Source organism: Podarcis vaucheri (assembly GCF_965113315.1).
Source record: "Podarcis vaucheri genome assembly, chromosome: 7".
Lineage (NCBI taxonomy): Eukaryota > Metazoa > Chordata > Lepidosauria > Squamata > Lacertidae > Podarcis > Podarcis vaucheri.
In genome coordinates, this window is record NC_138765.1 from 70538907 (window position 1) to 70562195 (window position 23289).

Genomic DNA, 23289 nt, shown 5'->3' on the forward strand with positions numbered 1-23289 from the left:
TAGTCCCTGGCAAAATGGAGTTGCAGAGAGACGTGTGGGTGTCATACAAATTGTAAAGGACATTTGTTAACTGATGCTGGATTGCAAAATGATGCAAAGCTCTGGGGAGAAGCTCTCTTGACTGCCAATTTTTAAGTGAACCGTACTTTCACTACTGCCACGGGTGATATTCTCTACAGAATGCTTTTTGGGAAGGAACCGGATTGCGCAGGTTTACATGTGTGGGAGACTTGGGCTTTTGTTCATATCCCCAAGTCCCTGAGATGCAAAGGTGAGCCTAAAACCAGAAAGCTACATTTCATTGGCTATCAGGGCTATTCTAGCAGGCAATATAGTTGTGCTTTGGAACGTGGCCGAGTAGTCATTTCACAAAATGCTGAATTTGCTGAACAGGATAGGTGGGAACAGGTTCATGCCAATCCTGGTATTTTAATTCCTCTCTCAGTACAGCCACAGGAGCCTTTCAGGCAGCCAGCTGCTGAGGAAAGGTTAGAAAGTGGGGAAAATTTGCCCTTAGACACTGACACTTTGCAAAGTGCCACAAGGATGAACAACAAAATGATGAACTGGAAGAGCAACAAAGAAGGAAAGCCCAGTGGTTATTCATAGGAGGTCCACACGGACTACCAAGGGTATTCCCCCTGGTAAATTGACTTTTGGCACAACAAAAGTGTGTCATGTTAATTGTACAGAGCCACAGGATTTTGCTCAAGTTCTGAAACTACCTTCTAGGAAGAAGAAGAAGAAGAAGAAGAAGAAGAAGAAGAAGAAGAAGAGGAGGAGGAGGAGGAGGAGTAGTAGTAGTAGTTTGGATTTGATATCCCACTTTATCACTACCCGAAGGAGTCTCAAAGCGGCTAACATTCTCCTTTCCCTTCCTCCCCCACAACAAACACTCTGTGAGGTGAGTGGGGCTGAGAGAATTCAGAGAAGCATGACTAGCCCAAGGTCACCCAGCAGCTGCATGTGGAGAAGCGAAGACACGAACCCGGTTCCCCAGATTATGAATCTACCGCTCTTAACCACTACACCACACTGGCTGAGGAACAAACCCAGTGGTTTGACGCTGTCAGGGAACTGCCATCAGCTCAGGGGCGAGAGGGGAAAAGCCAGATGGATTACAGAGAGCCACCAAAGATTGTGGGAAGCAGACCTCCTCAGAGGAGGAGAGTAGCCACGCTTCTAGTGGAAAGGAGCTGCAGGGCTCGCAGGAGGTGACGCAGTGCCAGGACACCTTGCCTGAGCAAAGCGGGGAGGAGAGAGGTCCCCCGTTACCACGCCCTCCTTGTGCAGTAGGCTTCCGCGCAGAGAGGGGAAGTGCAGACTGGGCATCAAAAAACTACTCTGTTGGGGAAGGTTTAAGGACCGCCCACTCTCAGAATCTGCCAGTGAATGAGCGAGCCATGGAATAGTGGCGCTCTGCATGGTGAAGGGGTTTTTTTGGGGGCACCAATAACAAGGCTTTACAACAGACCAGGGAGGTATTTGCCTGATTGCTCTTGAGCAACCCCCTGATACCCTTACAGCAATCTGAGAGTCCCTGACATTGCTCGAGGGTAGACATGTGAAGACAGCATGATGAGCCACACCGGACAAGCCGCGGAGATGGAGCAGGAAGCTATGGTGCAAGGGCTAATTGAGAGGAACCGAGACCTTGAGGCACACATTGCTCCGCTGTCAGCCTGGCTGGAGGAGAGGCGAGCACAGGATGGTCAGGCCAGAGCCACCCCGATTGGAAGGAAGGTCCCAGGGCTAGTGAATAAGTTTGGAGGAAAGCCCCAAGATTACAATGCGTTCCGGACAGATATACAATACGCGTTGGAATTACAAGGGGAGCTTGCTAGTGACCAAGAGAAAGTTGCGTTTGTAATCGGACACCTTGAGGGTGGGGCTAGAGAATGGATTAGGCCGCCCATAGCAGCGGGGAACGATGCTTTGAAAGACCTGAAGAAATTTTATCAGGCAATGGATGCTATGCTCTCCAGCAAGGCGGAAGGAAGTGTGACACGAAGGAAGCTGCTGAGTTGCAAACAGGGATCTCTGACCGTCAGGCGCTACTGGTCGCATTTTGCGATGTTAGTGCACAAGCTAGGCTGGGACCTAGACTCCGAACCCCTGCAAGCTCTGTTTGAGGCAGGTTTGAATCCCGAAGTAAAGGATGAATTATACAGAGTCCCCTGCCCACGGTCCATGGATGAGCTAACTAAAACGGTGTTAGCGATTGGAGTGTGGCAGGAAGCGTGGGCTTAGGAAAGGCGGGAGGCCAGAGGAGAGCGGTTCCATGGCAGCCGCATTCCTGAGATGCCTACAGGGACTTCCCACAGTCTGCCGGCAGCAGAGCCAGTGGAAATTGATGGAGCCCGTGCATGCGAGTTTTCAAATGCTGGTGAGCTCAGGAAGAAAGAGGGGAGGGACTGGAAAACAGCCAAAAGGTGTTTCATCTGTCAGCACCCTGGACATTTCACGAAGGTCTGTCCCCAGAAAAAAGCCTGGCAAGGCATGATGGGGGCAGCAGGCAAAGAGGAGGAGGGAGAGAAGGCTCAGGTGGAGGGAAATGAAAAAGCCTGGCTGCAGACCAACAGGGGCAGCAGCCAGGCAGGTGACCAGTAGAATAACCCCAACCAGACCCTCCCAAGGCAGGCATAGCAGTTGAAGTGGTGCTAGAACTCCCTAATGGGCACCCAGTAGAAGTCCACGCTCTTCTAGATTCGGGGTCGTCTTGCAAATTTTTCAGAAGAGACTTTGCTCTGGAGCACCAAATACACCTGTTGCCACTAGATTTCCCCTTGCAAGTGACCACCATTGATGGCAGGGGGGGGGAAGTGACACACCAGACACCCCCGATGAGGATGAAGTTTTCTAGGCACATGGAAACCATTGCCTTTCTCATGGCCACACTGGCAGGACCCCCCATCATACTGGGAATGAGTTGGTTGGCACTCCATGACCCAGTGATGTCATGGCATCAATGTTTCCTCACCTTTGGGTTGGCTCACTGCTTGGAACACTGCCTGGGGGGGAAGGAACCAAGAATGACTATGGCCATGGTTGCTGGGGTGACTCTGGAGGAGAAGGGGTGCGTGCCACCACAATATGCAGATTTGAAGGAAGTGTTCAGCGAGAGAGAGGCTGACAAGTTGCCCCCCCACAGGCCCTATGACTGCCAAATCAATCTGCTTCTGGGGGCCCAGTTGGCGGTGGGTAAGCTGTTTTCCATGTCTGACCAGGAGATGCAAGAGTTGAGGCAGTTTATTGACAAGAACTTAAAGAGGGGTTTCATAAGGGAATCGAAGGCAGTAGGGGGGAGCCCAGTATTCTTCGTGGACAAGAAAACGATGAAACAGCATCGCCTTGTAGTGGATTATCGCCTCTTGAATAAAGTAACTGAACACGTAGCCTTCCCCCGTGCCCAGAATTGACAATGTTTTGACGTGTGTGAGGCAGGGGAAAATTTTCACCAAACTGGACCTAAGGGGAGCGTACAATCTGATTAGAGTGAGAGAGGGGGATGAATGGAAGATGACCATGTTCACCCCCCTTGGGGCGTTTGAGTATCTCGTCATGCCGTTTGGATTGCAATCAGGATCTGCCTGCTTTCAAGCCTTTATGCACCACCCTGCTGTACAACAATTGCGTGGCCTTTTTGGAGGACGTTTTGATCTTCTCTGAAAATGAAGCAGAGCACATGAAAGACATCAGGCAGGTGCTAGAGAGATTGAAGAATCATCAGTTGTGGGTCAAGATGGAGAAATGCCACTTCCATGCTCAAGAGGTGGAGTTCCTGGGGTACAGACAATCGGACAAGGGGCTGGCCATGGACCCAGAGAAGGTGAAAGCAGTGCTGTAATGGAAGAGTCCCAAAACAAAGAGGGATGTGCAGAGTTGCCTAGGTTTCAGCAACTTCTACAGGATGTTCATCAAGAACTTTGCTCATTTGACAGCACCCATAACAGATTGTCTCAGCAGCAAGAAGACGTTTGCATGGACCAAGGAAGTGCAGTGGTCCTTGGAAAGGTTAAAGAAGGCTTTCGCCTCAGGAGAAGCAAAAAGAAATGGATATTGATCAATTTTAAAAAATGAATGAACTACGCAAAATCTCTCAGGAAAAACAGTTAATGTTGAACTATAAGATATCGGCTCAGGAGGTGGAGGGGGCCATCCAAAACATGCAATTAGGCAAATCTCCAGGACCAGATGGTTTGACTTCAAAATATTACAGATCTTTGAAAGAATGGCTAATACAACCATTGAAGAGAGTCTGCAATGAAATATTGGAAGGAAGACAGGCACCAGAGTCGTGGAAGGAAGCCTACATTACATTTATACCGAAAACAGAGACTGAAAAGACACAGCTCAAGAACTACCGCCCTATATTGCTGCTTAATGTGGATTATAAAATTTTTGCAGATATTTTGGCTAAAAGATTAAAAAAGGTGTTAGCAGAAGAGATTCATACAGATCAAGCGGTCTTTCTCCCGGGCAGACATCTGTCTGACAATACGAGGAATATAATTAATATTCTAGAAAAACTACAAGTGAATATCAATACTAAAGCAGTTTTGATATTCGTGGATGCAGAGAAAGCCTTTGACAATATTTCTTGGAGTTTTATGAAGAAGAATTTACAGGGGATGGGGGTAGGACAAGGTTTTGAAAATGGTATAGGTGCAATTTATTCAGAACAAAAGGCAAAACTAATTGTGAATAATGTGATGACAGAAGGGTTTAAGATTGAAAAAGGGACACAACAAGGTTGCCCAATTTCTCCATTGCTTTTTATATCGGTCCTAGAGGTTTTGCTAAATATGATTAGAAAGGACCAAGGGGTTAAAGGTATTCAGGTGGGAGCTAAACAGTATAAATTGAAAGCATTTGCTGATGATTTAGTATTGACTTTACAGGAGCCAGAACCTAGTACTAAAAGGGTATTGGAACTGATTCAAGAATTTGGACAGGTTGCAGGTTTTGAGTTGAATAAGATGAAAACCAAGGTTCTAGAGAAAAATTTAACTATGAATGAGAGAGAGAAGTTTCAGGAGGAGACAGGACTAACACTGGTTAAAAAAGTGAAATACTTAGGAATTAACATGACTGCTAAAAATGTGAACTTATTCAAGGATAATTATGAAAAATGTTGGACTGAAGTGAAAAAGGATTTAGAAGTATGGACAAATTTGAAGTTATCATTGTTAGGCCGAATTGCTGTGATAAAAATGAATGTGCTGCCAAGGATGTTATTTTTGTTCCAAACATTGCAAATTTTGGATAAGATGGATTGCTTCAAGAAGTGGCAGAAGGATATTTCTAGATTTGTTTGGCAGGGCAAGAAGCCTCGAATAAAATTTAAGATATTAACGGATGCTAAAGAAAGAGGTGGATTTGCCCTGCCAGACCTTAAACTTTATTATGAATCAGCTGATTTTTGCTGGCTGAGAGAATGGCTGCTTCTTGAAAATACTGAAGTGTTGGATTTAGAAGGTTTTAACAATGTATTTGGTTGGCATGCATATTTGTGGTATGATAAGGTAAAAGCACATAAAGCATTTAAAAATCACATTGTTAGAAAAGCATTGTTTAATGTTTGGATAAGATATAAGGATTTGTTAGAAAGAAAAACCCCAAGATGGTTGTCACCAATGGAAGCGAAGGCACAGAAAAAACTCAATATGGAGGCCAAATGGCCGAAATATTGGGAAATTTTGGAACAAGATGGAGAGAGAATAAAATTGCAGAGCTTTGAAAAATTGAAAAACAAAGTGTGAGATTGGCTCCATTATTATCAAATAATGGAGGCATACAAATTGGACAAAAAGGTTGGTTTCCAGGTGGAAAAATCAAAATTGGAAACAGAATTGTTAGATCCAAAAACTAAGAATTTGTCAAGAATGTATAACTTGCTGTTGAAATGGAATACTCAGGATGAAACGGTGAAATCAGTGATGATTAAATGGGCACAAGATGTTGGACATAACATAATGATGGCTGACTGGGAACGGTTATGGACAACAGGTATGAAATTTACGGCATGTAATGCCTTAAGAGAAAATTTAATGAAAATGATTTATAGGTGGTACATGACACCAGTTAAGCTTGGAAAAATCTACCATTTGCCCGATAATAAATGTTGGAAATGTAACGAGACTAAAGGTACATTCTTTCACCTTTGGTGGACGTGCCCAAGGATTAAGGCATTCTGGGAGATGATTTATAATGAAATGAAAAAGCTATTTAAATATACCTTCCATAAGAAACCAGAAGCCTTTCTCCTGGGCATGGTCGGCCAACTGGTGTTAAAGAAGGATAGAACTTTTTTTATGTATGCAACAGCAGCAGCAAGAATACTTATCGCGAAATATTGGAAGACACAAGATCTACCCACCAGGGAAGAATGGCAGATGAAGTTAATGGACTACATGGAATTGGCGGGAATGACTGGCAGAATCTGAGACCAGGGAGAATAGTCGGTGGAAGAAGACTGGAAAAAGTTTAAAGACTATTTACAGAAATACTGTAAAATTAATGAATGTTAGAAAAATGTTGGAATGAAGTTATATGGCTTTAGTAGAAATGTTTTAAGGAATTAAGTATAAATAGATTAATAGAGCATTAAAGGGAAAAATAAGGTTAGAATGTATTAAGACAGTTATAGGATAGAAAACAGAGGAAGATGGAAAGGAATTGCTGAAACAATTAATAGAAGTGGAATACAAAAAGGGAGATGTGAGGAGGTCGTGGAAATTAGTGAAAGAAAGATAAGATATTGAAATTGGACTGTGTTTTAAATGGTTTTTGTTTTGTTTTGTTAGATGTATGTTAGTGTTTTGTAGTGTGGGTTTTTTTGTATTGTATTGTATTGTATTGTATTGTATTGTATTGTATTGTATTGTATTGTATTGTATTGTATTGCATTGCATTGCATTGCATTGCATTGCATTGCATTGCATTGTATTGTATTGTATTGTATTGTATTGTATGTTTTTTCTTTTTTGGTTTTTTGTAGTGTTGTGTTCTATTTGTTGGAAAACTAATAAATATTATTATATAAAAAAGAAGGCTTTCGCCTCTGAGGAGCAGCTCCTGCACGTGGATCCTGGGAAGCCACTGAGAGTTGAGATGGATGCTTCAGACCGGGCCATCGGAGCAGTACTGTTGCAACAAGGGTCAGGGGAGGACTGCAAACCTTGTGAGTTTTTCTCCAGGAAACTGAGCAAGTCAGAGCAAAATTACACTGTTTATAGCAAAGAATTGCTGGCCATTTATGCGGCTGTGATGGCCTGGGAATCTGATTCAGAGACTGAACTGGAGGAATCCCAGCCTGCACAGGAGTTGCCGCCTCTAGGGCCAGCTGAGCCGGGGCAGGGCCTTGAATCTGAAGGGCCCGCACCTGTGCCGGATCCTCAGGAGCAGACACCAGATGAATCCACTCTGGCTCCGGGGGGTGATTGAGGACCCATTGCCTGGAGGTGCTCCTCTCCCAGCCCTGTCAGTGGAAGGTGAGGCGGCCTCTGGGTCCAGTAACCCTCCAGCCTCTCCTGAGCTACAGAGGCTGAGGGCAGAGTGGCAGAGGGAACTAAGTTCTATCAGGAGGAGTGTTCGCCTTAAGGCCAGGAGAGGCGAGTCACCTGTGGGCCGGGACCGCCCTAGGCCCCAGAGGAGTTAAAGGCCAGTCAGCCAAGTCCCAGGTTGCAGGAGCAATGTCATTAGAAACCTGTTTCTGCCAGCACCCAGACCTGTTTTTCCGGAGTTCCCAACCACGCCTGGATTCTGGCTTTGGACCCTGCTTCGCCATTGGTGGACAGTCTCCAGACCCTTGACCACGCCTCACGGTAACACCCCCCCCCCCAGAACCAGCACAGCAGCCTTTTGGCAGTGGAGACACTTTTTGATTGGGGCGCAGCACCAAATCCAGGTCCGAACAGACCACAAGAACCTGGAATACTGACGGACAGGGCATGTGCTCAACCAGAGACAGGTCCAGTGGTCGCAGACATTCTCACAGTATCACTTTAAGATACAATATGTTCGGGGGGGGGGATTTGAGGGCGGATGCACTTTCCAGAAAATGGAATGGGAAGGACCTCCTGTGGCCAGGCCCATGTTCCCAGAAGACCGATGGTCGTGTGAGGGAGCACTGGTAGGGGAGCAAAATCTGGTTGGGCTCAGCAGACATGATGAGCTTGCTCAGACTAAATTAGGAAGCTCAGCGATGGAAAGGGGGGAAATGGGGGGGTTGAGGAAAAAGGAGGGCTCTTGTACTACAAAGGGGCACGGTATGCACCAGGAGAGGCATTGAGGGCCAAAATACTTAGGCAGCTCCATGACCTCACCTGGAGTACTGTGTCCAGTTCTGGGCACCACAATTCAAGAAGGACACTGACAAACTGGAACGTGTCCAGAGGAGGGCAACCAAAATGGTCAAAGGCCTGGAAACGATGCCTTATGAGGAACGGCTAAGGGAGCTGGGCATGTTTAGCCTGGAGAAGAGGAGGTTAAGGGGTGATATGATAGCCATGTTCAAATATATAAAAGGATGTCACATAGAGGAGGGAGAAAGGTTGTTTTCTGCTGCTCCAGAGAAGCGGACACGGAACAATGGATCCAAACTACAAGAAAGAAGATTCCACCTAAACATTAGGAAGAACTTCCTGACAGTAAGAGCTGTTCGACAGTGGAATTTGCTGCCAAGGAGTGTGGTGGAGTCTCCTACTTTGGAGGTCTTTAAGCAGAGGCTTGACAACCATATGTCAGGAGTGCTCTGATAGTGTTTCCTGCTTGGCAGGGGGTTGGACTCGATGGCCCTTGTGGTCTCTTCCAACTCTATGATTCTATGGTTCTATGTTTCTATGATTCTATGACAACCCCACAGCCAGCCATTTTGAGCAGCATAAGGCCATGCTACTAGTCACCAGACAGTTCTGGTGACCCAAGGTGGCCCATTTTTGGAGGTTTACATCAATACAAATGACAGAATTGATAAAATATGTGAACTAATAGGGTTTCCTTTGATATATTTTTTAAGCAGAGGAATCTTCAAAAGTTGATCAAATCATAGATCTTATTCTAATTGCCTCTACTGAGTTTTGTGTAGTGTTTGCTGCCACCTTGGTTTCCAGACCCTTGATCAGTCCAATCTCCTTCCTCTGCACAAATTCCAGCTTATCAATTATCCTAATTAAATTGTAGCGCCCAGAACTGGACACAGTTCTCCTGGTCAAGGCAAAATGGAGTGGAACTATTACTTCTCTTGATCAGGACACTATAATTCTGTTGATTCAGCCTAGAACAGCATTAGCAGTGCAGATCTCCAGCCAACGAATGTGTACTAAAAGGAAAATGGAAGAGGAAATGTCCGTAAAATGCATATATTAGTGAAAATAATATAGAAATGACATATATTAGAGCAAATTGCTTGTAATCCATACAAAGTAAACATGTTTCTTAGGGAAATTTCACATTAAACTGCTGATGAATTTTCATGAGGAATTCCCCGCTGCCACAAAGAACCACATATTTCTACAGAATTGTGAAGAACTGGAAAGAAGATTGGAAAAATGAGAAACTATCAGAAGCTGACATTGGCAGATTCTCCCTTCTTTATGAATGGCTCACAAATTCAAGGGATTTCCTATCATAAGTTTTTAACAAAGTCTACGATGCTGTCCATTAATTCAACTGCAGCAGGGAATGCAAAGATGAATCCTTTGAAGAAGTTTATCATCCCATGAAACCCGTTCTGAACATGGAACCAGTTGACTTTCACCCCTTTGTCCTCCAGACGTTTCTTGTACAGCAGTACGTCGTCTCGTACTACGTCGTACTCGCAGCTCACAATTAGGGTTTCAGGAAGCTTCTGGATGACAGAGTCCTCAGCAAAAAAGCAAGAAATATCAGGTTCCAATATGTCTCGCAGTTGCCTATAGACTTCAGGTTCATAAGGAGCAAGTGGGACTTGTTTGTAGCCTCTCCCCTTAAATCTCTCTGGAAGGTTGTCTGGACTCACCCACTTCCCATATTTCAGCCTCACTGAATCTGGCACATGAGAGCCCTTCAGGACCTGGCCTAACAAAGAAGTGTCCTTTCCAGTATACTTCAATCCAAAGTAAGCAACACTTTCCCGGAACAGGATGGGCATTGAACTGTTCTGCTGATAGGAAGGCAGGTTGTAGTCCATAGCCTGTGTATAAGGATAGATGAGCACTTGAGCCCGTAGCTTTGGAAGGTCTGATCTCTCCACCAGTTTCTGGGCAACAACACAAGCATAATTGCCCCCAGAACTGTCCCCACCAACAATGATCTTGGAAGGATCCACCCCATGAGAAGCTGCATTTTGAATTAAGTGTATGGTAGCAGCAAGGCAGTCCTTGTACTGAGCGGGAGGAAGATGCTCAGGAGACAGGCGGTAGCTGCAGAATAAAACAGAAGCAAAGAGGTAAGCTTCCAGAACCTTTTCCAAACGCATGATCACATAGGATTACAAGAAGAGCCTTCTGGATCAGTTATAGCCGATACAATGCAGGTGACAGTCAGCTGGCTTATGTCCTTAAATAACCGACTTTACCAGCTAGCAAAAGAGTGTAGGGAACGCTGGGGAAGCAGAACCGTGCAGGATTGGATCCAGCTGGTGGAAGACCATTTGCCACTTGCAACTTTCCCTCCTCCTCCTGTTTAGATGCAGGGGGCATTTCCCAGTCTCTTCCTGATTATATGTTTAAAAGCCGTAACTGAACATTAGCCCCACTCCCGGATTGATTCCAGGCTGGATCTGGGTTGGGTGGTCTCCAAGTTGAGGCTGATCTGGAGGCCCTGGTTAGCGGTGCTGTGCAAGGCCTTATGCCCAGTTCATAGTCCCCCCCCCATGGAAGCGAGCGTGTTCATGTCTTAAGCACATGAAGCTCTGATTTTCAATCACAGAACAGAATGTTGACAGCTTTCATGGGGAGCCTCTTTCTCCTGCAGGGAATATGGCCAGGGATGCCAGCCTGAAATACAGCAGCATGCTGGGCCCCTACACTCTTTCCCTACAAAAGGCCAGGGGGTTGTCTTTACATACCCAACAGACACAACCACTGAATCAGTCTCCTTGGCAATCTTGCTGCAGACATCTTCGTAGAATGCTAGCAAGTTGGGAGGGAAATTCAAAATTGGGAAGCAATTATGTGGAAGATATACCTAACGAAAGGAAGCTGTTTCACAACCCAGGGGTGATGCATTCACAGAAGTCCCACTGAAATGCATGGACATAAATCACAGCAGAACCCGAAGGATGACACCTTTGGCTTCCATTGCTCTATATCAGGGGTCAGCAACCTGAACGAATGGAATGAACAAATTCCTATGTCCCACAAATAACCTAGACATACATTTTAAATAAAAGGACACATTCTACGCTGATTCCCAGACCGTCAACGGGTCGGATTGAGAAGGTGATTGGGCTGCATCCGGCCCACAGGCCTTAGGTTGGCTACCCCTGCTCTACATGCTGTGAGACTGCAACTCCCAGGAGTCGCAGGCAGGGATGTCACACTTACCTTCAGTTCTCTACCCGCCCAGGGTTTCTAGCAACTGCTAAGCAGAAGCACTGCTGCCTCCAATCTTGCCATTTTTGCAAAGTAATCTTCCCTTTCATACAATATTGGTACATGCAATATTCACTGACATAAGCCTTTTTATGCATCGTACATATCTATAATGGTTGGGAGTTACTCGTGCGTAATCCTGCTCCGTTTGAGCATTAGATTGCCTGGTTAAACCCTCCGGACTACGCAGCCCATCTCAGCGTAGTCACTCGTAGAATCTGTCTGTGGGCGTTTCTTAAAGCGTTGCCAACATAAGAGTTGTTTGACGCCCAATCGTCTCCGCCTCTCACTGCGCGGGAGTCTCCTGCGCAGGGTGGGCGTGGGCAGCGGGGTGCTTGGGCTCTCCTCACTAACTTCCAACGAAGAGTCCTGGAGCCCCTGCACCTCCCTGTCCCGTTGCTCTCCTGGATCCCTGGTGTTACACTCATTCTCTTCCCCTTCTTCCCAGCTGAGTCTCCCTCTAGCGCTTGGACCTTCTCCTGCAGAATCAGAGACCCTCTCCTTCTCCCGTGCCTCTGATGGCAGTTCCCTGACAATATCCCATTTCTTTTTTTGTAAAAAAAAATATTTATTAGAGTTTCCAATTTTTTACAAACAAAAAGAAAAAAGCAAACATAAAAACATTAAAAACACATAAATTTCACAACTTATTTTCTCATAACATATTTTCCCCGACCTCTTCATACCTCCCCTTCTTGTATATGCAGTTCAAATTATTTATACAGCAAATCCTTATCTCAAAGCATTACAGCTTAGAAAAAAAGAAAAAAAGAAACGCCTTATTTTCTCTCCAACATCTTAAATTATTATACTTTTAAATTCTTTCTTACAAAAAGAAAACCATTTTATCATAATTACAGCTTGAAACCACTTAATTTCAATCCAACATCATTCAACATTCCTTAATTTTACAATATTTTTGTAAATAGTCCTTAAATTTTTTCCAGTCTTCTTCTGCCGACTCTTCTCCCTGGTCACGGATTCTGCTAGTCATTTCTGCCAGTCCCATACAGTCAATCAGCTTCATCTGCCATTATTCCAAAGTGGGCAAATCTTGCATCTTCCAATACTTTGCAAAAAGTATTCTTGCTGCTGTCGTTGCATACAGAAAGAAAGTTCTATCCTTCTTTGACACCAATTGGCCAACAATGCCCAGGAGAAAGGCCTCTGGTTTTTTCAGGAAGGTATATTTAAATACCTTTTTCAGTTCATTATATATCATTTCCCAGAAAACCTTAATCTTTGGGCACGTCCACCAAAGGTGAAAGAATGTACCTTCCGTTTCTTTACATTTCCAACATTTATTATCGGGCAAATGATAGATTTTTGCAAGCTTGACTGGGGTCATGTACCACCTATATATCATTTTCATAATATTTTCTCTCAAAGCATTACATGCCGTAAATTTCATTCCGGTGGTCCACAACTGTTCCCAGTCAGCAAACATAATATTATGTCCAACATCTTGTGCCCATTTAATCATAACAGATTTAACCGTTTCATCCTGAGTATTCCATTTCAACAGCAAGTTATACATTTTTGACAAAATCTTGGTTTTAGGTTCTAACAGTTCTGTTTCCAGTTTAGATTTTTCCACCTGGAATCCACCTTTTTTATCCAGGTTATAAGCCTCCATTATCTGATAATAATGAAGCCAATCTCTCACTTTTTTTTTTCATTTTAAAATTTTATTAATTTCCCATTATTTATACATTATATCCGTATTTAGTACCTCTCAAACATTTTGAACTTCCTTCAACGTCATTGACATTCATTCGTATTTGTATCTTTATAACACATTCCGTTCTTTCATGTTGCCATTCTTTCCTCCCTTCATACATTATTTCTGTTGAGCAATACTTATTGGTTCTTTACAGTGCCTCTTTAAATCCCACTAGCGTTGTGTTTACAAAACATTTATTCTCCAGATAACCCACAAATTTCCCCCAGTCTTCAATAAACTTTTGATCCTTAATATATCTAATTTTCCCTGTTAATTTGTCCAATTCGGCATATTCAGTCAGTTTTATTCTCCACTCTGTTACCGTTGGGATTTCTTCCTGCTTCCATTTGTGGGCTACCACAATTCTGGCTGCCGTTACCGCATACTGAAAAAGTTTACAATCCTTTCTTCTGATATCCTTTCCCACAATACCTAGTAAGAAAGCTTCTGGCTTTTTTTACAAAAGTATAACTTAACATCTTTTTCATTTCGTTATAGATTTCATCCCAGAAGCTTTTAACTTTCTTACACTCCCACCATAGATGATAAAACGTCCCTTCTTTTTGTTTACATTTCCAGCATTTGTTATCTACCTTATACATCTTAGCTAGTTTTACGGGTGTCATATACCACCTATAAAGCATCTTCATCACATTTTCCCTCAGTAACGCACATGCCGTAAATTTTATATTCACTCTCCACAATTTTTCCCAATTCTCCAATTGAATGTTGTAGCTGAAATCCCTTGCCCATTGTACCATCACTGATTTCACTTCCTCATCTTTCGTATTCCACTCTAGCAATATTTTGTACATTTTTGACAGATTTTTATAATCGTTTATTATCTCTTTCTGAAATGTCGATTCCTTTTCCTCGTAACCCCTTTCCTTCAGCTCTTTTTTAAATATTTCATTTATCTGAAAATAGTGCAGCCAATCATATGTAAATATTTTAACCTGATCGTATGGTTTTATTTTCCACTTCCCTCCTTCATTAGTAACCATTTCTCCTTATTTACCCCACTTTTCTCTCATATTAACTTTCTTTATACTTATTAACTCCAGTGGGGATAACCAGTGTGGGGTTTTCGGTTCTAATATATTTTTGTATCTGTCCCAGACCTCTATTAGTGGTCCCTTAAAGATGTGGCTACAGAATCCCTTATGCACTCTCTTTTTGTCCCTCCATAGGTACGCATGCCACCCAAATTTGTTGTTATACCCTTCCAGGTCTAATAATTCTTTATCCTCCAACTTTACCCATTCTTTTATCCAACACAGACATGCTGCTTCGTAATACAGTCTCATGTCTGGTAGGGCGAAGCCCCCTCTCTCTGTTGCATCTGTTAATAACTTAAATTTAATTCTGGGCTTCTTTCCTTCCCAGACGTATCTAGAAATCGCCTTTTGCCATTCTTTAAAGTTTTTTGTACCTTTAATTATGGGTATCGTTTGGAATAAAAATAACAATTTAGGGAGCACCGTCATTTTGACCATAGATATTCTACCCCAGAATGATAATTTCATCCTGGCCCAGACCTCCAGATCTTTTTTAATTCCGTTCCAAACCGGGGTGTAGTTATTTTGGTATAAATCAATGTTCTTATTGGTGAGCCAGAGTCCCAGGTATTTAACCTTTTTGACAACCTCAGTTTCTGTTCGTTGCTGTACTAATTCAATCTTATCCTGGTCTAAGTTTTTAACAATCATTTTTGTCTTACTCTTATTCAATTTGAATCCTGCTAACTTCCCAAATTTCTCCGTCTCCTCCAAAATTTCCCTTATACTTTCTATAGGTTCTTCCACCGTTAAAACCACATCATCCGCATAAGCTTTAACTTTGTACTCATTTGAACCTAATGTTATCCCTTTAATTTGTTTGTTTTGTTTTATTGCATTTAGTAAGACTTCCAGGACCACAATAAAGAGCAGCGGTGAAAGCGGACAACCCTGTCTTGTTCCTTTGGATATTTTTATATCTTCAGTAATTACATTATTTATTATCAGTCTCGCCTTCTGTTCTGTATAAATTGCTTTTATACCATTCAAAAACTCTTGGCCCACCTCCATAATTTCCAAATTTTTCAACATAAAATCCCAAACTACATTATCGAAGGCTTTCTCCGCGTCTACAAAAATTAGGCTGGCTGGTTTATCACATCTATCAGATAAATACTCTATTAAATTAATTATACTTCTTGTGTTGTTTTTTATTTGCCTGCCCGGTAGAAAGCCCGCTTGGTCTTCGTGTATAATTTTTGTTAATATCTTTTTAAACCTTTTAGCTAAAATTCCGGCAAAGATCTTATAGTCCGTATTTAATAAGGAAATGTGTCTGTAATTTTTAACTTAAATCCGAATCTTGCTTTGGGATTATTGTGATGAATGCCTCCTTCCATGTGCTTGGAATGTCTCGAAATCTTCCTCACCATCTTTTCTTTTAAATATCTTTCTATTTTTCTTTTGTTGTTCCTTTCTTTGTTCCTATATAGTTGCTCATAAAAATCCACGAATCCTCTTCTAATTCCTTTTGGGTCAGTTATTTCTTCTCCGTTTATTTGTATTTTATTGATTGTGTTTTGTTCTTTCCTCCTTTTGACTTGCCAAGCAAGCCATTTTCCTGACTTATTGGCAAATTCGAAGTTCTTCTGTCTTAGCCTTTTGATATTCCACTCAACCTCCTTATTTATTAACATTGCGAATTGAGTTTGGAGGGACTTTATTTCCTGCAATATCCTTTCATTGTTCGGTTTTCTAATCAATTTTTGTTCATTGTCCATGATCTGTCTCAAAATCTCTTTAGTTCTTTTTTCTCTATTGTTTCTTTTCCACACATTTTGTTGAATAAAAAGGCCCCTCATTACTGCCTTACTCGCGTCCCATACCACACTTGTTTTCACCCCTTTATCTAAATTGTCCAGAAAGTACTCAAATAGTTTCTTCCGTATTTTTTCAACAAACTTTTGATCATCCCATAGGTTATCATTTAATCTCCATCTGAAAGTTCGTTCTTCAACTCCCTTCATCTCCATTATTATTGGGTTATTATTGGCCAATCTCTCACTTTATTTTTTAGTTTCTCAAAACTGCAATTTCAATTTATCTCCTTCTTGTTCCAAAATTTCCCAATATTTCGGCCATTTGGCCTCCATATTGAGCTTTTTCTGAGCCTTTGCTTCCATCGGTGACAACCACCTTGGGGTTTTATTTTCAAGCAAGTCTTTATATCTTGTCCAAACATTAAACAATGCTCTTCTGACAATATGGTTTTTAAATGGTTTATGTGCTTTAACCTTGTCATACTACAAATATGCATGCCTCCCAAAAACGTTATTAAAACCTTCTAAATCCAAAATGTCTGTGTTCTCAAGAAGCAGCCATTCTTTCAGCCAGCAAAACGCCGCTGATTCATAATAGAGATTAAGGTCTGGCAGGGCAAATCCACCTCTGTCCTTTGCGTCAGTTAATATTTTAAATTTTATTCTGGGCTTCTTGCCCTGCCAGACAAATCTAGAAATGTCTCTCTGCCACTTTTTGAAACAGTCCATTTTGTCCAAAATTTGCAATGATTGAAACAAAAATAACATTCTTGGCAATACATTCATCTTTATAACAGCAATTTGCCCTAACAAGGAAAGCTTCAGATTTGACCAAATTTCTAAATCTTTTTTAACTTCCGTCCAGCATTTTTCATAGTTATCTTTAAACAGATTTCCATTTTTAGCTATCATGTTAATCCCCAGGTATTTGACTTTCTTAACCACAGTCAAACCTGTTTCATTCTGAAACTTCTCTCTTTCCATCGATGTTAAATTTTTCTCCAAAACCTTAGTTTTTAGTTTATTTAATTTAAATCCTGCCACCTGACCAAACTCTTGAATTAATTCTAATACTCTTTTAGTACTAGATTATGGCTCCTGTAACGTCAAAACTAGATCATCTGCAAATGCTCTCAATTTATACTGTTTATATATATGAGAGCATATCCCATTTCTAGAGTGCTGTGTTGTGAGCGTCAGAGACTGACTTTGGGTTCACAAATTGCTTCCCAAACTGCAAATTAAATAGGTTCGCATATAAAAACAAATTGAACAAAATTACAACCTCCCACTCCCCTCCCCCAGACACAAACAAATCTTCAACTTAAGAGATATGGGGCATGGTGTCGGGGATCCAGCAGGGTCAGACACTTGGGAGTGGTCTGATTCTGAGAATGAGACATTGCAGCTTCAGGCAAGGCAAGGGTGGGTTTACTTAGCCCTCCTTCCTTCTCAGTCTGATGAAGCCAGCAGAGTAACAAAGGCAGGGAGTTTGCGGCTTCAGAATATTTGGGGGGGTGTCCTGGAAGAGGATACTAGAATAGAGCTCTCAGAGGAATCTTCGCTGGACAGCGAGGGGGGGAGGATGCCCAAATTCTCCTTGCAGCAGGATGGAGGAGAAGGTGAAAATGCTAAGTAAGGGGGAAAGGGGAAAGACCGGATCTTGTCTCCCTTTGTGCTGTCTGAGAAACGGAAACTCAGACTGAGCGCGTTTATTGGAGAATGACAGGCGTTTGGCACGCTCTGTGATTTTGAACTGTAAATAAAAAGGTAAATGTAAAGGGATCCCTGACCATTAGGTCCAGTCGTGGCCAACTCTGGGGATGCGGCGCTCATCTTGCTTTATTGGCCGAGGGAGCCGGCGTTTGTCTGCAGACAGCTTCCGGGTCATGTGGCCAGCATGACTAAGCTGCTTCTGGCAAACCAGAGCAGCGCACGGATACGCCGTTTACCTTCCCGCCTGAGCGGTACCTATTTATCTACTTGCACTTTGACGTGCTTTCAAACTGCTAGGTTGGCAGGAGAAACTGTAAATAAACATACATACATCTTCCAGAGGCTCATTAATTCTTATCAGAGCTGTTTGCCTGCCTGAGATCATTACACACAGATCCATGAGTTGCAAGCTTTCATTTAATTAACATGTTATCATTTGTATTCATATATGCAAACATATTTCACTTTTCAGAGACAGGAAAAACAAACTTGTTATAAGAACCTCCCAAATCTCCACCTTGGAAGAAATCTGTCTAGCCGTTGAAGTGAGGGAGCATGGGAGATGTATTCCAGGAAGCAAGATCTTGGAGGGGCACAGGTGCCCCCATTCCCCCAAATATGAATGTCTGTAGCAATAGCAAGCTCTTGCAAGAGGTTGTGTCACCAGTCTCCTGACTTCATGTGTGACTTAATCCTAGCTTTCCTTCCTCCCACAGTTCCTGCTTCATAGGCTGTTGCAATGGAAGGCTACTGAATAATAATAATAATAATAATAATAATAATAATAATAATAATAGGGACTTGTTAACTGCCAACATATTACATTGCAATTGGTCTTGCGAGATGAAACCTGGTGCGAGTCCAGTTCTCTCAACCACTCATATTGTCCCTAAGAGATGGCAGAGATCCAGTTTCCGGTTACGGGTTTCGGAACGTTGACCTATGTATGCTGGGAAGGGGGCTGGGTTGGTAAGCAGAGCAATCAGGAACAGCAACCTATTACAGTGATACCTCGGGTTACATATGCTTCAGGTTACATACGCTTCAGGTTACAGACTCTGCTAACCCAGAAACAGTGCTTCAGGTTAAGACCTTTGCTTCAGGATGAGAACAGAAATTGTGCTCCGGCGGTGCGGCAGCAGTGGGAGTTCCCATTAGCTAAAGTGGTGCTTCAGGTTAAGAACGTTTCAGGTTAAGAACTGACCTCCGAGGTACCACTGTACATACATGTTTATGAACCTCTTTGAGGTTCTATGAAATCAAGTGTTTTAGGAAATGAATGAGTCAGTATCAGCAGTGGGGGACATCTGCAAAACCCCAAGGTGGTTGTCCCCAATGGAGGCAAAGGCTGTGAAAAAACTCAATATGGAGGCCAAATGGCCGAAATATTGGGAAATTTTGGAACAGGAAGGGGATAAACTGAAATTGCAGAGTTTTGAGAAATTAAAAGTTAAAGTGTGAGATTGGCTTCATTATTATCAAATAATGGAGGTTTACAAGTTGGACAGGAAAATTGGCTTCCAGGTGGAAAAATCAAAATTAGAAACAGAACTGTTGGAACCCAATACTAAGAACTTGTCAAGAATGTATAACTTGCTGTTGAAATGGAATACACAAGATGAAACAGTGAAATCAGCTATGATAAAGTGGGCACAAGATATTGGTCATAACATTATGTCTGCTGACTGGGAACAGTTGTGGACCACCGGTATGAAATTTACGGCATGTAATGCCTTAAAGGAAAATATTATGAAAATGATTTATAGGTGGTACATGACACCAGTCAAGCTTGCAAAAATTTACCACTTGTCTGATAATAAATGCTGGAAATGTAAAGAAACTGAAGGTACTTTTTTCACCTTTGGTGGACATGCCCAAAGATTAAGGCTTTCTGGGAAATGATATATGATGAAATGAAAAAGGTATTTAAATATACCTTCCTTAAGAAACCAGAGGCCTTTCTCCTGGGCATTGTCAGCCAATTGGTGCCAAAGAAAGACAGAACATTCTTTATGTATGCTACAACAGCAGCAAGAATACTCATCGCAAAGTATTGGAAGACACAAGATCTACCCACCTTGGAAGAATAGCAGATGAAGGTGATAGACTATATGGGATTGGCAGAAATGACTGTCAGAATCCGAGACCAGGGAAAAGAGGCGGCGGAAGAAGATTGGAAGAAATTTAAGAACTATCTTAAGAAACATTGTAAAATTAATGAGTGTTAAAATGATGCGGCTTTAGAAAGTAAGTGGATTACAGTTGTAAGATTAAGTTAAAAGAAAAGAAAGGTTAACAATTAGATAAAATTAAGGGTGAGGATTTGCTGAACTAAATATCTGAAATTGGAATGCAGAAAGGGGAGGTATGGGGAGATCGGTGAAGTAAGTTTTAAGAAAATAAGGTTTTGAAATTATACATGTTCCTTTCTCTTGTTTGTGCTTGTTTGTATTGTTGTGTTTGTTTATATAATTTGTGAAACTTTAATAAATATCTTATAAAAAAAAAGCAGTGGGGGACATCTGTCACTCCCCCAGGGGCTGCTTGCTGGAGTGCAGCTTCCCAGATCCCTGACCATTGACAGCTAGAGATGTAGGCTCTGGGAAGCCATGACAACAAGAGGGTCCATGTGTATAAATTAACATATGCAAATCCAAAGCACACGTGTGCCCCTTGTCTCATTAGGAACACCTTTCTGATGGTAAGAGTTGTTCGACAGGGAACCGCCTCCCTTGGGAGGTGGCGAGCTCTCTTTGACTGGAGGTTTGACAATAGAGGTTTCACACCATTTCTAGGATTCTACATGGGCTTATTGAGTTCAATGGGAATTGCCACTAGATAAGTGTTCATAGGCTCACAGTTTTAATCTCTTACCGATGCTTCCAATCATCCCAGCACCTCCATGGAAGAACACAAATCCTTTTCTTGGGCCAGCAGATGGTGTTTTGGGCTGATAAACCCTCACAGGAACCCCGTCGAAAAGCAGATCTTTGGCAGAGAGGCTGGGATCCGCTTTTGGATTCCAGAAATTCATGAGGAAGCGGATAACGGCAACCTGTCTGCAGACACCCAGCAGTTCAAGACACTTCCCCTGTTGGGCAAAGGAAAAGTCTCATGAAAATAGTGCCCACATTTGCAACCTATTCACAGTGGGTGGTGTCCAAATAAGTCCTATTTAAAGTAGACCCATGGAAATGAATGAGCACATGTTAGCCAAGTCCATTAATTTCAATCAGTCAGCTTAGAACTGGTGACCCCAACCCAAACACCCGCCAAGGTACAGAGGCAAAAGAAGCTGGGAAACAAGCTAAGCTTTGGAGAAACAATCCACAATCTCCTTGCTTGCCTATGAGGCAATATGTGCTTTCCTGAAGAAACCATGACGTTTAGAAAATATGGCTTTTTCTCTCTATGTGTGTCCTTCTATAGGCTGAAAGGAAGCCCTTGTTGAATGTGATAATATCTTCATTGCATCATCATCAAGTGAATTCATTATGTATGTTGGATTAAGCAGTATTTGAATAACCTAAATATATAAACTGTTATTATTATTAATTAAATATACTGCCCTTTATGAAATGATCTCAGGGTGGTTCACAGCAAAAAAAATTAAAATAAAAACTCAAAATACACAAAGAAAGCACGAACAAACAAAGCAATAACACCTTTAAAAGATATAGAAATGTTTTTGCCTGGTGCCAACAGATACATATTATTATTATTATTATTATTATTATTATTATTATTATTATTAATACATTTCTTAATCACCTTTCCCATAAGAACATAAGAAGGACCTGCTGGCTCAACTAAAGGCTCACCCAGTCCCCAACTTACTGCAGTGAATGCCATTATGGCAAGACAGTGAAGAGCTCGAAGCTTTAATGGACTGTCAAATCCAGGTGGAATTTCACTCTTGGAAAGATCATAGTAAATCGCACAGGAGAGAAGAGACAGGAAAGGAATCCCTATAACTCCAATCAATGCCAGCAGCAGGCTCTGAAGAAGCTCCATTTCTCCGTTCCAAAGAGTGAGATGCAAACACTGAGCCTAAACTGTCAGCATTTGCTGCTGTTTAACTCCACCAGTGGTATTTATACACAGCTGGTTGTAGGTTCGTTGATGAACACATCAATTACCAATTACAACACAGACTTCCATGTAGATGTGATATCCATTAGAATACCAACAGCAATTTCTCGGGTTAGGTTGGCACAATTAGTGGTACCCTATTCAGGAATTTCAAGTCCAGCCACCGAACCATCCAGCTCCATGTAAAGCTCTTCAGTTTTACATACCCCTGGTGTTTGTTGACTGAAGCTCAAAACATCCCTACCCAGCTTAACCCAATAGTCAGGAATGGTGGGAGTTCTAGTCCAAGGTGGAAGAGGACTTGTATGTGCTTCCTGGCCCAAGATTTCCAAGGCTTCCGACATGAATCCCATCCCTACCTAAGCCCCTGGATATTCACATCATGGGCTCTGCTCCTCATACATAAATGCAACTTCATGTTGACATGAAGTATAACTGAGCATGGACACAGCCAGGATTTATGTTGGGGTGACAGGACACCCACCTGCTATCGTCCTCTGTCTGGCTCTGTCTAGCACATTCCAAATGATATATCTTAACAACAGTTGTTTTAAAATACTTTCTTTTGGCTTCCTGTTTCCGGTGATGGGAAATGGCTGACTCCCACAAGAATGGACCCCAGCTGTGCCGATAATTCAGGGCTGATATGGGGGTAATTAGCCCTGCAGCCTCCCCAGGGTAGGGGAGGACTGTCTCAAAGACCGCAGATTGTCTGTGCTTGCCGGCACGCATTAAGGTGCAGCTAGCAGGACACTGGTGTGCTCTGGTCCATGGGGTCACGAAGAGTTGGACACAACTAAACGACTAAACAACACCAGGACACTGGGTCAAAAAGAGCACGGTCATGGCTGGCACTCTCCGATGTCACTCCCATATCCAGGAACATCTGTTTGGGAAAATAAATAGATTTGAAGAACAAACAGACATAGTCTGGATCGAAGAAGTTGGAGCCCCCCCCCATGCAGAATGATACAGTCTCTGGTGTATGAGCTCGGACTTTAAAGAGATTCTCATCATAGTGTGTGGATTGCGGAGGCGTTTGCTGTGGGGTTTTTTTCTTCTCCCTCCTTAATATCAACAATTGGTTCCTCATGCCAAGCCTCATTAAGAACTTAAATTGCTTTTTTTAAAAAAATGAGTACAGATGGACTTTTATTTACAACTGGGATTGTAATTTCAAGTCTTTTTTTTTTAAAGACTTGGAATGCTTGTTAAAAATAGGAGAACAAAGGAATAAAATGGCGCTCCCTTACTACTCAGTTCCGGAAAATTTCAAATCTTCCGCTGTTTAAGGGAAACAGGAATTAATTGTTGGTTGACTACAACGGTTTGAGACAATATTTTGGACAATACACAGTGCAGCT

At 42.4% G+C, this 23289-nt stretch overlaps 1 protein-coding gene across 1 annotated transcript; it reads right to left on the minus strand.

The window, feature by feature from the left end:
• Nucleotides 1-8889: 8889 nt before the first annotated feature.
• LOC309536489 (arylacetamide deacetylase-like 4) lies at nt 8890-22728 on the minus strand. The gene is made up of 4 exons (XM_082230745.1): nt 21671-22728; nt 20708-20924; nt 11051-11114; nt 8890-10403 (listed from the first exon to the last, which is right to left on the minus strand). The coding sequence occupies exons 1-4, from the start codon at nt 21845-21847 to the stop codon at nt 9629-9631; spliced, it is 1233 nt and encodes a 410-aa protein (XP_082086871.1). The 5' UTR covers nt 21848-22728; the 3' UTR covers nt 8890-9628.
• Between the last annotated feature and the right edge of the window lie 561 nt (nt 22729-23289).

What these genes read in the sequence shown, in the direction of transcription:
- LOC309536489 (XM_082230745.1), bottom strand. Translation starts at nt 21,847, where the DNA reads ATGGAGCTTCTTCAGAGCCTGCTGCTGGCATTGATTGGAGTTATAGGG. An exon ending in CCATAATGGCATTCACTGCA is followed by an intron (nt 20,925 to 21,670) that starts GTAAGTTGGGGA and finishes TTTGCCCAACAG; the next exon opens with GGGAAGTGTCTTGAACTGCT. An exon ending in TGGGATGATTGGAAGCATCG is followed by an intron (nt 11,115 to 20,707) that starts GTAAGAGATTAA and finishes CCAACTTGCTAG; the next exon opens with CATTCTACGAAGATGTCTGC.